The 14318-nt window shown below is 43.0% G+C and overlaps 1 protein-coding gene across 1 annotated transcript in view; it reads right to left on the reverse strand.

The window, feature by feature from the left end:
- Window positions 1–545: 545 nt before the first annotated feature.
- UBA2 (ubiquitin like modifier activating enzyme 2) overlaps window positions 546–14318 on the reverse strand; it is a 47983-nt gene continuing 34210 nt past the window's right edge. The window contains exons 13-17 of the mRNA XM_010359628.2: window positions 12067–12222; window positions 10427–10523; window positions 6580–6685; window positions 3416–3552; window positions 546–1391 (exon numbers count right to left, since the gene is read on the reverse strand). Coding sequence (XP_010357930.1) covers window positions 1210–1391; window positions 3416–3552; window positions 6580–6685; window positions 10427–10523; window positions 12067–12222 — 678 coding nt within the window. The 3' untranslated portion in view covers window positions 546–1209. The remainder of the gene's footprint in view (window positions 1392–3415; window positions 3553–6579; window positions 6686–10426; window positions 10524–12066; window positions 12223–14318) is intronic.

Below are 14318 nucleotides of genomic sequence, written 5' to 3' on the forward strand. Positions count from 1 at the left end.
TGAACTTCTGTGCTCAAGCCATCCTCCTGCCTCAGCCTCCTGAGTAGCTGGAACACCTATGTGCACCACCACCACCACACGCAGGAAGAGATTTATTTTAGAAAGTACTCTTCCTACCTGTGAAGTCTCCAAGAAAAAAGAAAAGAAAGTACTCATCTATGACAAACAGTGATCTGAACCTTTTTTGAGATGGAGTTTTGCTCATCGCCCAGGCTGGAGTGCAATGGCACAATCTTGGTTCACTGTAACCTCTGCCTCCCGGGTTCAAGCAATTCTCCTGCCTCAGCCTCCTGAGTAGCTGGAATTACAGGTGCCTGCCACTACACCCGGCTAATTTTTTTTTAAGTAGAGATGGGGTTTCACCATGTTGGCCAGGTTGGTCTTGAACTACTGACCTCAGGTGATCCACCTGCCTCAGCCTTCCAAAGTGCTGGGATTACAAGCGTGAGCCACTGTGCCCGGCCAAGTTCTTTTTTTAATGGAAAGAATTTGGCATTCCTGCAGTAGATATAAGGCAGCAGAAACAGAAACTGTGCAGGCATGTGTAACAAGAATGCAGATGCCATTTATTTGGTCCATAAGTATAGTCGTTATTTGAGTTTTACAAAACATCGAATATAAATAACCTGAAACTGTAACAATACACAAAAACTGGCTTCTTACACAGACATACCAGGCAGTACAAACTGAAAACTTGAGTAAATTAACATTGTTTTACATTAATATACATAGTGCCATTTAACATTTAAAAACAAGTTTCAATGCATAGCACTTGATACTTCTTTGAATCTGTTTCAATCAGTTAAGAGTATGAAAATGATTAGATCTAGGCTAAAAATAATTCTTCTTCTAGCCAAAAATAAAGGCATAATATTTATAACCAGGTATCAACTTTACTAAACCACAATATTTTGAAACTATTAATGATACCTAAGGGTATTTACATTAAAAAGGCAACATGCATTGTGTTGTTTTATCTCATGACTGGTTATGCATACACTTTGTTCAAAGGGTTTTTAAAACTATATTCCTACTTTCAATACAGCATACTGCAATGTGTCTAACAGTTCTAGCAATGCTTTCAAAGGGAGCAGAGTAATTTTCAAGTCACTGGTGTCAATTTTTTCCCTTTGGAACAAAGGACGTAACAATCTGGTTCTGCCCAGATAAACTAAACAGTAAGAGGGTTCTGTTTAGAGGCATTTCTGTTCAATCTAATGCTATGACATCATCAAGCTCTTCCTTCTGTTCTATACGTGACCTCTTTGCACTGAGATTCTCTTTCTCATCTAATTTCCTCTTGCGGCTTCTCTCTTCTTCACTGACGTCAGCATTATTTGAAGAATCTTCTTCATCCGAATCAACTATGAGAACGTCATCTTGCTCTTGAGCTTATTTCAGAAAAAAGGAAAAAAAAATGGGTAAAAGCGTGGGAGTTACTTGTGCTCACCAGTATTTTCTATAATTGAAAGGTGACTCTTCTAATATACACCAAACTTAAGAATGGCTGCATTTTGACTTTACACATTATGTATTTCCATACTGTTTTAAATCTTTTACATAATAAGCACCTATTTATTTTCTAATCAAAACAAAAAATTGTGACAAGAATTATGTAACTCAAAGGACTCATTACACATCCTTGATTCTACCTCTACTTTCTCCAATAGAAGAGCAGAGGGAACATATTCTAATAATGGTAGTAGTGGCAACAACAATACAGCACTTACAATGTGCCAGGAACTGTTCTGAGCACTGTGCATATGACAACTCATTTAATCATCACAACCCTATAAAGAAGATCACATGATTATCCGCTTTCCAGGAAAGGAAACTCAGTGAATGACTTCCCAAGCTTACACAGTAGCAGAGGATGAAGCCAGGAACCATCCCCAATGCAGAAATGATACTAAAGGTGGTTTTATCTCCTCCTCCAACAAAATCAAAGGCAGAATACCTACCTTACTCATGGCTGTAACCCTGGAAACCTACCCACAGTAGAGAATCAATAAATGTACATTTCAAATTATGATTCTGGAAAATCTACCATATAGTCTCTTCCTCAAAGGAGGATGATGGACCTTTCTAATTTCAGTGAGGGGAAAAAAAACAGGTTATGAACCAATGACCCAGGCCATAATCTGAATGTTCATCTCCAAAAATCTCAAGAGAACATTAGAGCCAAGAGTAAACATATTCCAAAGAATGCCACAGACAGGGTCAAAGAAATGAAAACAAGTAAAAATTTGGTAACCTTTAGTTCCCTAACTAAAGGAAGAGAGGGAGCGGAGTAAATATTCAAATCAGAACACAGTAAAGAATCAGTTATTTGGAAAAATACCAAGCACCAGCACTGGAAATCCAGGGGAAAGGACTATACGCAAGGCATATTGGTGACGAGGAAACTCTAACATGCCTAAATTCCATACTTACCAAGCACCTGTTCACTCAAAATAGTCAGATGCATGGATTTATTGCTCCTAAATAAAACAAGCATACAAAACCCCAACCTGCTACTATATAGGCTGACTGCGCACTAGTAAACTATCATTTCAAACTGTAAAAATCAATTAACAAAAAATAACAAAGTGTTGCTATTTTCTGTAAGAAATTTCCGTAAGAATTTCCCCCAGTCTTAAATGACTGTTTGTTTTGAGATGGAGTCTCACTCTGTAAACCAGGCCGGAGTGCAGTGGCGCAATCCCAGCTCACTGCAACCTCCGCCTCCCGGGTTCCAGTGATTCTCCTGCCTCAGCCTCCCGAGTAGCTGGGGCTACAAGAGTATGCTGCCACGCCTGGCTAATTTTTTGTATTTTTAGTACAGATGGGGTTTCACCGTGTTGCCCAGGTTGGTGTCGAACTCCTGGGCTCAGGCAATCTGCCCGCCTTGGCCTCCCAAAGTGTTGGGATTACAGGCATGAGCCACTGTGCCCCACCTTAAGTGACTTTTTTTTTTTTTTTTTGGAGACACGGTCTTGCTGTTGCCCAGTCTGGAGTGCAGTGGTGCGATCATGGCTCACTGCAGTGTTGAACTCCTGGGTTCAAGTGAACCACTTTAGCCTCCTGAGTAGCTGAGACTACAGGTATGCGCTACCATGCCTGGCTAATTTTTTTTTTTTTTTGTACAGACGAGGGTCTCACTGTGTTGCCCAGGCTGTTCTCCAACTCCTGGCCTCAAGTAATACCCCCATCTTGGCCTCTCAAAGCGCTGGGATTACAGGTGTGAGCCACCACACCCAGCCCTTAAATGTCTTCATGGTTCATAAATTCAGAGCTCCATTACAACAATCAATACCAAACCAATACACACCTCTAGTAGTTTTACAGATTTATGGTCAATGTTCCTAAACAATCAGTTTGCTTTTACTCTTGCTTGGTGGGTGTTTAACAACCTGCTGGCTGGGGCCATACTTACCTGTGGAGGTAGAGGGCTGAGCTCCATCATCACTGCCATTGGTTATGCTTTTGGCAGCATCTTCAGCTTGTTTGGGTCCCACTTTTTCCAGGGCATCACCAACAACCTCAAATTCAACATCCTTTCCTAGGTCTTCACTGTAGGAGAATCACACAGGTCACTGCTATGACTATTTACAAAGCAAAGGAGCATCAGAGAAATCCTGTTGTTCCTCAAAGCATACACTATGTACACACCAAATATGTGGATTCTAATTTTTTTTTTTTAATTTTTATTAAAAAAAAAATTAGAGATAGGGTCTCGTAATGTTGCCCAGGCTGGTCTTGAAATCCTGGGCTCAAGCCATCCTCCTACCTTGGTCTCCTAAAGTGCTGGGATTACAGGCGTGAGCCAACCATACCCACCTTGGATTCTAATTTTCAAAGAGCTAAACTTACAATAAAAAAGATGGTGGCCGGGCGCGGTGGCTCAAGCCTGTAATCCCAGCACTTTGGGAGGCCGAGACGGGCGGATCATGAGGTCAGGAGATCGAGACCATCCTGGCTAATACGGTGAAACCCCGTCTCTACTAAAAAATACAAAAAACTAGCCGGGCGACGAGGCGGGCGCCTGTAGTCCCAGCTACTCGGGAGGCTGAGACAGGAGAATGGCGTGAACCCGGGAGGCGGAGCTTGCAGTGAGCTGAGAGCCGGCCACTGCACTCCAGCCTGGGCAGCAGAGCAAGACTCCGTCTCAAAAAAAAAAAAAAAAAGATGGTACACACCAAATTTCTGTGATAATCTACACGCACTTTCAAATCAGGGCAAGGTTTTGGTTTTTTGTTTCTTTAAAACAGTAAATTAACTTTTATTGCCAAAGCAGAAAACTGAGTCCAAAACTCAGTGGCCTCAAGTAGTAACTCTTAGACATTATTTCTTCAGCCACTATGGAGTGCAGTAGCGTGATCTTGGCTCACTGCAACCTCTGCCTCCCAGGTTCAAGCTATTCTTCTGCCTCAGCCTCCCGAGCAGCTGGGACTATAGGCATGACACCATGCCCGGCTAATTTTTTTTGTATTTTTAGTAGAGACAGGGTTTCACCATATTGGCTAGGCTGGTCTTGACCCCCTGAGCCCATGATCCGCCTCAGACTCCCAAAAGTGCTGGGATTACAGGTGTGAGCTGCCACGCCTGGCCTACAATATGATCTTAACTATAGTAATGTGGTGTTTTTTATGGGCAGAACTACATGATTTCTGGGTCCCCCCATCTTTACAAGCTACATCATGCTTCTGTACATGAACTCTCAAAAACATGTAAGTCAAACAAAAGACATACAGAAGGGGTGGGGTTCTGTTCCCAGAGAGCTAAAAAATATGATTAAAAACCCTAATTATACCTCCTCTTTTAGATACCATGTGGTATTTCCACTTTATTGTACATGTCCTTCCACTGTCTTTTCTTTCACAACTGAAAACAAGCATGCCACTTACATCTAACTAGTGTCCAACTGAAGCAGGACCACTTTGATTCCATTATATAACTGTGAAATACACTACTTACTAGTAACTCTCATTCAGTCCTTCCTGTCATTTTTTTTTTTTTTTTTTTTTTTTGAGACGGAGTCTCGCTCTGTCACCCAGGCTGGAGTGCAATGGCGCAATCTTGGCTCGCTGCAACCTCGGCTCCCAGGTTCAAACGATTCTCCTGCCTCAGCCTCCTGAGTAGCTGGGATTACAGGCACACGCCACCACACCCAGCTAATTTTTGTATTTTTAGTAGAGATGGGGTTTCACCATGTTGTTCAGGATGGTCTCAAACTCCTGACCTCGTGATCCACCACTTCAGCCTCCCAAAGTGCTGGGATCACAGACATGAGCCATCACACCTGGCCCCTTCCTGTCATTTTATGCATTTTATAAACAAAGTATGAAATGCAGTTCTCTCCAAATAGCCACACAAACACTATGCATGTTTGTATACTCATGAAAATACTGACAAAATAACTGGACGCAGGTGGCAGCACCACTAAACCCTTATTTGTTAGATGCTACCCAAAAACCCCAAGTCAGGCACAGTTCCACCACGTCAATGAGCATGAACAAAAATGCAACCTGGTCAACACATGAATATATAAGCAGACATGGTAAGATACCATGTGTATCTTAACTGTGCTATAGACTCAGGAATCTGTACAATTTTTTTTTTTTTCTGAGATGGAGTTTTGCTCTTGTCACCCAGCCTGGAGTGCAATGGCGCAATCTTGGCTCACTGCAACCTCTGCCTCCCAGGTTCAAGTGATTCTCCTGCCTCAGCCTCCTAAGTTTTTGGGATTACAGGCGTGTGCCACCACCAGCCTTTGGGCAGGCTGGTCTCAAACTCCTGACCTCAGGTGACCCGCCCACCTTGACCTCCCAAAGTACTGGGATTACAGGTGTGAGCCACCGTGCCCGGCCAGTACAGACAATTCCCAATATTCTTTTGCTATTGTCACAAAATCACAAACGAAATGATTTATTTTATGGCAGAAATACTTCTTTTTTCTAGAGAACCTTGAAAAACAATTAATAATTTTATTCCAGTTTAATTACTATAATGAATTCGCCTCTGTTTAAACTGTTCAAACACCTGGACTCTAGCTCTTCCTGATCAGCCACCACTGATGACAGTTACTCTTAAACATTTTTTGCTTATTTCTTTTATTTCTGGGTTTTTTTTTTTTTTTTAGTTGGAGTCTCACTCTGTTGCCCAGGTTGGAGTGCAATGGCATAATCCCGGTTCACTGCAACCTCCACCTCCCGGGTTCAAGGGATTCTCCTACCTTAGCCTCCCAAGTAGCTGGGACTACAGGTGCCTGCCACTATGCCTGGTTAATTTTCGCATTTTTAGCAGAGATGGGGTTTCACCACGTTGGCCTCAAACTCCTGACCTCAGGTGATCCACCTGCCTCAGCCTACCAAAGTGCTGGGATTACAGGCGTGAGCCACCACACCCTACCAATTTCTGAATCCCCAAATTTTTCTGTTGGTCAAACATCACGGAACTCAGTGACCAACTCGACCAAATATACGATACAGTTTCAAATGAACAGCAGGGTTTAAGGATAAGAAAACACTTTTCCTCCATTTCCTCTAAAGTTTATATATTCAAATAATTTCTTACAATTAAAATATTAGTAGCTCTTACCTATGAAGGATGTTGATCAATAAAGTATAGTCCTGGAGGAAGTCATCTGCTTGAAGCCGGCTGCCATTTCTAATTCCAAATTCTGACAACTTCTTGTGATTATTAGCTAGGAAATGTGAAAATAACTTAGATACTTCAGTTACATCTTCATAGAGCAGTCAGGTTCATTTTTTAAAAAGCTAAACCTGTTATGGGGCTGAATTGTGTCCCGTCCATCAAAATCCAAAGCTTGAAACACTAATCCCTAGTATCTCAGAATGTGATTGTATTTGGAGATAGGACTTTTTAAAGGAATGATTAAATTTAAATGGGGCCAGTAGGGTGGGCTGTAATCTGATCTGACTGATGTCCTTATAGAAGGAGGAAGGCAGGCACAGTGGCTCACATCTATAATCTCAGCACTTTGGGAGGCCAAAGCAGGATTGATTCCTGAAGCCCAAGAGTTGCAGTGACTGCACCACTGCACTCCAGCCTGCTGGGCAACAGAGCAACAAAATTTTTTTTTTAAGACTCTGTCTCCAATGAATTAATCAATCCCAAAATTTGGACAGAGACATCAGGGATGTGCACCCCTAGAGGAAAGGCTATGTGACACAACAGAAAGGCAGCTATCTGCAAGCAAAGGAGAGAGGCTTTAAAATAAACCAAACCTGCCAGCATCTTCATCTTGGTCTTCCAGCCTCCAGAACTGTGAGAATGTATTGTTTAAGCCACCTGGGCTGTGGTATTTGTTATGAAGGCCCTAGCACCCTAAAACATTAAAATACTGGGAATTCAGTCTTAAAACACTTAACTACCGAAACTACTTCAAGGGGACCAGACTGAGAAATTCTGAAAACTTTTCCCCATTCAAATCAATTTTTTTTAAGACAGGGTCTCACTGTGTTACAGCAAGCTGGAGTGCATCCCAGGCTTGAGAGGTCTTCCTACCTCAGCCTCCAGAGTAGCTGGGACTGCAAGGTGTGCACCACCATGCCTAGCTAATTTTTTTTTTTTTTTTTTTTTGAGACAGAGTCTCGCTCTGTTGCCCAAGCTGGAGTGCAGTGGCACCATCTTGGCTCACTGCAACCTCGACCTCCCAGGTTCAAGTGATTCTCCCACCTTAGCCTCCCGAGTAGCTGGGATTACATGCACCCACCACCATGCCTGGCTAATTTTTGTATTGTTAGTAGAGACGGGGTTTTGCGATATTGGCCAAGCTGGTCTCAAACTCCTGATCTCAGGTGACCCACCCACCTCGGTCTCCCAAAGTGCTGGGATTATAGCCACAACGCCCAGCCTAATTTTTGCATTTTTACAAGAGATGAGGTTTTGCCATGTTGGCCAGGCTGGTCTCAAACTCCTGGCCTCAAGTGATCTGCCCGCTTCAGCCCCTCAAAGTACTAGGATTAGAGGTGTGAGCCACCGCACCAAGCCCAATTTTCTATATAACCTCAATTTTCAATCCCCTTCTTTTTTGTCTGGTTTTTTTTTTTAACATTTATTTCATCATTTATAAGGAAAACACTTAGAAAGGTTTTCCCTACACTGATACCCAGAACATACTAACGGTTTCTCCTAGTTCTTTTCCAGATCTGTTGCTTGCTTTACCATTTTTATCTACCAGGAATGCCCTTGGCATTCTTACCCAGATTTCCACCTCCAAGCCCTTTCAGACATCTCCACTGACTGTAAACCTCTTGGAACCATCACATTCAAAAGGAAAACCAATTAATATGGGTTCTTTCTTTGGTGATTTAGCATCACCTGTGAAGTCTTGTGCTGACCTAACAACACTGATAACATTGTAAGGCTATTCCTCAACTGGGCTGCAAGTTCTGACTTCACGAATCTCAAATCTATTACCTGCCTCTGCCTTAGTAAAAATCCCTCAATCCCCTCCTCCCTAACTAGCTCCCTGCTACTCCCCTGTTTAAACCCTGGTGGCAGGTGGCAGTGAAATATTGCCCCTTCCTCTGGAGGGTAGGGGTCAAGGAAGAGGAGGAAGACACACAGTGCACGTATGACAAGAAAGACTCCAACCTCATCACTGCTGCCAACCCCTCAGCATCCCAGCTTCCAGTGAAACCAAATAATGGGCCACTCCCAAGGCAGTTTAGGTTGTTTCACAAGCTCACACCTTTGCATACAGATGTTCATTCTGTCTAAATGCTCTCTTCTTCGTCCAGTGAGTCCCTACTATTTCTTCAAAAAATGACCCAAATGCCCTCCCTGTCCTATTACTCCCCCTCCCTTTCACAAAGCGGAGTATACTTTCCTTAGATTTGTACTGTGTACACACTCCTTCTACAGTTTTCCTTGGACTATGCTGAATTCAGCTGTTGACAACCTCCCTTCTCCTTCCAGGCTGCAAGGCACTTCAAGCTAAGATCTGTTGTCTTATTCATCCTTGACTTATGAATACCCAAAACGATGCCTGTCATACAGGACTCCACACACATTCTGATAAGTGCTGTCTCACCCTCCAAACCACATGTATTTCTGTACAGAACGGTCACACTGAAGCCACTGAGATTCCTAACCAGTTTCCTTTTTTTTTTTTTTTTTTTTTTTTTTTGAGACGGAGTCTCACTCTGTTGCCCAGGCTGGAGTGCAGTGGCCGGATCTCAGCTCACTGCAAGCTCCACCTCCCAGGTTTATACCATTCTCCTGCCTCAGCCTCCCGAGTAGCTGGGACTACAGGCGCCCGCCACCTCGCCCGGCTAGTTTTTTGTATTTTTTAGTAGACACGGGGTTTCACCGTGTTAGCCAGGATGGTCTCCATCTCCTGACCTCGTGATCCGCCCGTCTCGGCCTCCCAAAGTGCTGGGATTACAGGCTTGAGCCACCGCGCCCAGCCCAGTTTCCATTTTTAAGCTAGTGTTTGAAAGTGCTGGCTACAACTAAGGGACAGCATATAATCACAAACAGACATTTTTTTAAAAGTCAGCTGGCTAGAATGAGGCTTGAATACTCAAGTAGACTCCTAAAATAGAGCACCACACAGCCAAAACATGGCCTCCAATTACACATGACCTAATAGCCCAATTTCTCAACAAGCAACTACAACCAAGAAGAACCCTGATGCTGAACCTGCATTTAAAGAAGCCTTAACATCTGGATCCCAAAGTATGAATAAATGACCAATGGACAAATAGGTATGAATTAACTCAATATACAGGGAAAACACAGGGCCTAGAACCTTTGAAAATAACAGTACACTGGCAAAAACTGGGATATGGAAAAACAAGAACAGCAACTTAACAAATGAGCTGCAAAAGTGACCGAGGAGGTATGGGATCAACGAGTACAGTCTGAAGGAGGAATAACTACAATGCAATTCTTACTATGAAAGCTTCAACAGAATCAAATATATTCTACCTTGTATAGCAAATACATCAGCAAAAGGGATGACCTGCTTGAACTTTTGAAAGGAAGGATCAGAAAGCCAAAACTGGGCACTGAATTTCAATAATCTTTCTGCTATATAGAAGGGACAGGCTACCAAGGCTTGCCCACTCTTGGAGAAAAATCTCCAAATGCCTTAGAACCCTCCCCACTGTGATTTGACAGACACAACAGTCTTCTCATCACAAGGTTAGCTCCCAGGATCCATGATACCAGCAAGGAGGTTCCTTGGAAGTGCACAAGAGCACTGCAGTCACTGAAAATGTCTGAAATGGAGCTCCCAAACATGGAAGTGTGATGACCCCCAGCAATGTCACCTTGAAAGAGCACCTCCATGACCAAACACTGCCACTCTCTGTAATAATGAGTATCATATACAGTAAATGAATCAACTAATGTGCACTCTTTCCTTTAAGCAGTCTCCTCAATGAGAGGAGTGAATAAATGCAATGTATGATACCTTCCGTCTCTCCCTCTTCGGAAGATATTAGGATTGTTCCTTTCCCATCTTCAATTTGGACATCTGGTGCTACCATAGCAAATTTTTCTTTCACTATCTACAAAAAAAAAAGATTCAAAATATTAACGTAGGTAATTAAAGATCATAAGAAATCCTAGACTTCTATAAAGGCTCTTACTTTCCCCTTCGATTTATTGGAAACAGGCCAAGTCACTCTTCAAGATCCCTTAGAGCAAGCAGGAAAGCCGTGATGATTCACCTGAGTTCCATCCCCACATCTGACCACTGATGCAGATCAGATCCAACTTCATCCCAACAGGGGACTAGGAACTCCCTGGCTGGCTATTGCTACTTTGTCTTTCCCTGCAGATTAGGTAGTGAGCTACAAACACTTGACATATTTCATTTCAGTCTCTGTGCCAACCCTGTAATGGCAGGGGTTTGATAGATGGAATCATTTCTCATTAACCTGACTCTCAGATAAGCCTCCCTGTTCCATGCATTTAGAGAAGTGATAATATTCTGTTAAATCCTACCAGCTCCTAAAAAAGGAAAAAAGGAGGAACTCTCTATAGGTCCTATAGGTCTAAGTATCCTACAAATAGAGGAATTACCTTTAAGCTCAAGAATCAGGAGATACCAAAGATAATTATTTTCTAGAAAAGAAACTGGGGCAACCACCCTCTGTTGTACCTGCCACTTCCCTGACCAAAACATAAGCTCAAATCAATCCGTCCTGCATAACCAGTTTCTGGAAGAAAGGCCATTCCCTATCAGGCAGCACTGCTATTTGAGAAGGGCCGCTTCCTGCTCTCTCAAGAGGCATGTAAATATGTAGCATTATGATGGTCACAACCAGAGGACAACAGGAAGTGATCTCAAAGTGGAAAGTGACACTTTTGAGTCATAAAAAAAAGAAAACCTCCCCAATACACAAATATAGCCAATTTAACAGGAACTTAAGGACCAGACCATGTCCTTAATCCCCATTTCTTCCCTCACTTCAGCTCCAGAGGTGAACCCAGGTGTGCAAATGCTCTACGTCCTCAGGGACTAACTTACCACACCAGAATCAGGTCGTATTAGGTAAGTGTGTACCACCACCAAGCCTCAACTCAGACCTCAGAAATAACAAAAGCCCCCTAATTTGCTGGGAGTGGGCACTGTCCAACATGCAGAGAACCCAAAACTCTGCAAATTACTTATACCCTTTAATACAAAGCTGGTAACTTGGGCTTTGCTCTACTGGAAATGCAAACTTTGCACTGCATGCAAATACTTATCTGCTCACTGCGACAGTGAGGACCATTCAAGGATACCTGTTATTTGTCAAAAAATATAGAATTTACCCACTGTCTGGGAAGCAAAGAGCAAAGAAGTCCTCTGCTTGCAGTGATACTGTGCCACCACTGTGCTGTAGATTCCAGTCAAATACTCCCACTCTGTTCTGGAATGTGAGGCACTTATTCTGGAACCACAGAAAGAAAAGCCTGCAGGTATCCAGAAGGCAAAATAACCCAGGAAATCACAGCAACACATCTCTGCAGTCGGACCTTTTCAGAGTCACTAGCTAGTGTCTGCTTGTTATCACAGTAATACTGTAAAAGCAAAAGGAAAAGAGACCCAGGCCTTGCACTGACCTTGTCTTGTAAGGTGAGAACAGTCACTTTATGGACATTCAGCCGCACAGTCACCTCTGGCTTGCTGGCACATACGTAACAATTGGGGTTGGGAGGATCCAGTGCACAAGGCACAAGAAGCTTCTTTCTTGGGTTTGGTTGTTTATTCAAAAAAATCTTTGGAGGAGAAATAACAGGCAGAAATCAGAAACGTGTGCTATAATTTTATACACCATACAATCTAAAATTGCGTTTACCAGATATCCAATAAAAAATGACTTAAAAATTCCCTTCCAGATGGCAAAATGGATCAGGAAAATCATGAGCTTTTTAGGAGTCTGGTTTTTCAACCTGCTTTTCTAATCAGCTAAAGGCTAGCCTTGCTGAAAAGACATCTCCTTGTATTATTACATAACACTCCGTGTTCTTCTGCGACCTAATTTAGCAAGAGTAAGGGCAAAGGCATGCTCATCTGTGGTGCCTTCATTGTATCAGCTGCTGGTGTCCCTCCCTGAGGCTATTCTTATCAACCAAGTAATCTCATGACAAGACCAACACATTCATTTCTCCAGTTAACAATAATGCCTTTCACAGATGTCTAGAATCAATGTCACTGCCTTCCCAAATTTTCTGATTATAATAACATTTATATAATGAGGGAAAAAAATAATGTATTTCTGGCAGTATATGTACCTATTTACCGTTCCTCTAATACTAAACAAAAAAAATAAGAACCAAGGAAGATATAAAAATTACATTGAAATTAAGAAAAGCTCCAAGTTCCTGCTACTACTAAAGTTTGGAAAACACTAGCAAGATCCAACACAAACAACAAATGTCAGAAGACAAGAAGTTGAGACACGAACCTTTATCTTGTGACTACAATGTAGTGTTAAGTCTGCTAAGACGAATGAATTCTAAAGGAGTACTCTATGGATTCCCCCGAGCATACAGAACTAAATCCTTCAAGAGACACTAAAGCCCTCCTCTGTAAAATAGCTTCTCCTACAATGAATACTGTTAGGTGGAAGGGCTATAAGCAAACTGCCCAGGCCAAGCAGGCTACAGAGGCAGAAAGATTTGTTTGATTTTGGGCTTCACTGGGAAGGTAAGTGTGCTAAGGGAAATTGACAATAATAAAAGCAATTGCTGGCCGGGCGCGGTGGCTCAAGCCTGTAATCCCAGCACTTTGGGAGGCCGAGACGGGCGGATCACGAGGTCAGGAGATCGAGACCATCCTGGCTAACACGGTGAAACCCCGTCTCTACTAAAAATACAAAAACTAGCCGGGCGAGGTGGCGGGGCGCCTGTAGTCCCAGCTACTCGGGAGGCTGAGGCAGGAGAACGGCGTAAACCCAGGAGGCAGAGCTTGCAGTGAGCTGAGATCCGGCCACTGCACTCCAGTCCGGGCGACAGAGCGAGACTCTGCCTCAAAAAACAATTGCTACCACGATTAATACCTGGGCTAACATTAATCCATGCTGGAATTCATTTACAAATGTAAACAAATGAAATCCAGATATATTACTATTACTATTTTTTCTTTTTCTTTGAGACAGAGTTTTACTCTTGTTGCCCAGGCTGGAGTGCAATGGTGCGATCTCGGCTCACTGCAACTTCCACCTCCTGAGTTAAAGTGATTCTCCTGCCTCAGCCTCCCGAGGAGCTGGAATTACAAACTTGCGCCACCATGCCCGGCTAATTTTATATATATATAATATGTATTTTTTTTTTTTAGTAGAGACCGGGTTTCTCCACATTAGTCAGGCTGGTCTCGAACTTCCGACCTCAGGTGATCCACCCACCTTGGCCTCCCAAAGAGCTGGGCTTACAGGCGTGAGCCATTGTGCCTGGCCAGATATATTAATATTAATAGTCCAAGAGTGACATGGAGCTAAGCAGGCAAAGAAACCAGAAGGATGTGATGAGAAATAACAGACATTTTTAAAAGTTCAGTAGTTTGTACACGCCTGTAATTCTATCACTTTGGGAGGCCAATGCGGGCAGATCACCCAAGGTCAGGAGTTCGAGACCAGCCTGGCTAACATGGTAAAACCCTGTCTCTCCTAAAACTACAAAAAGTAGCCAGGCATGGTGGCGCCCGCCCGTAGTCCAAGCTACTGGGGAGGCTGAGGCAGGAGAATCGCTTGAACTTGGGAGGTGGAGGTTGCAGTGAGCTGAGACTGCGCCACTGCACTCCAGCCTGGGTGACGGAGCAAGACTCCATCTCAAAAAAAGATACCCAAAAATAAAATTATTAGAAATTAAAAATA

Source organism: Rhinopithecus roxellana, chromosome 12 (genome assembly GCF_007565055.1).
Source record: "Rhinopithecus roxellana isolate Shanxi Qingling chromosome 12, ASM756505v1, whole genome shotgun sequence".
Taxonomy (NCBI): domain Eukaryota; kingdom Metazoa; phylum Chordata; class Mammalia; order Primates; family Cercopithecidae; genus Rhinopithecus; species Rhinopithecus roxellana.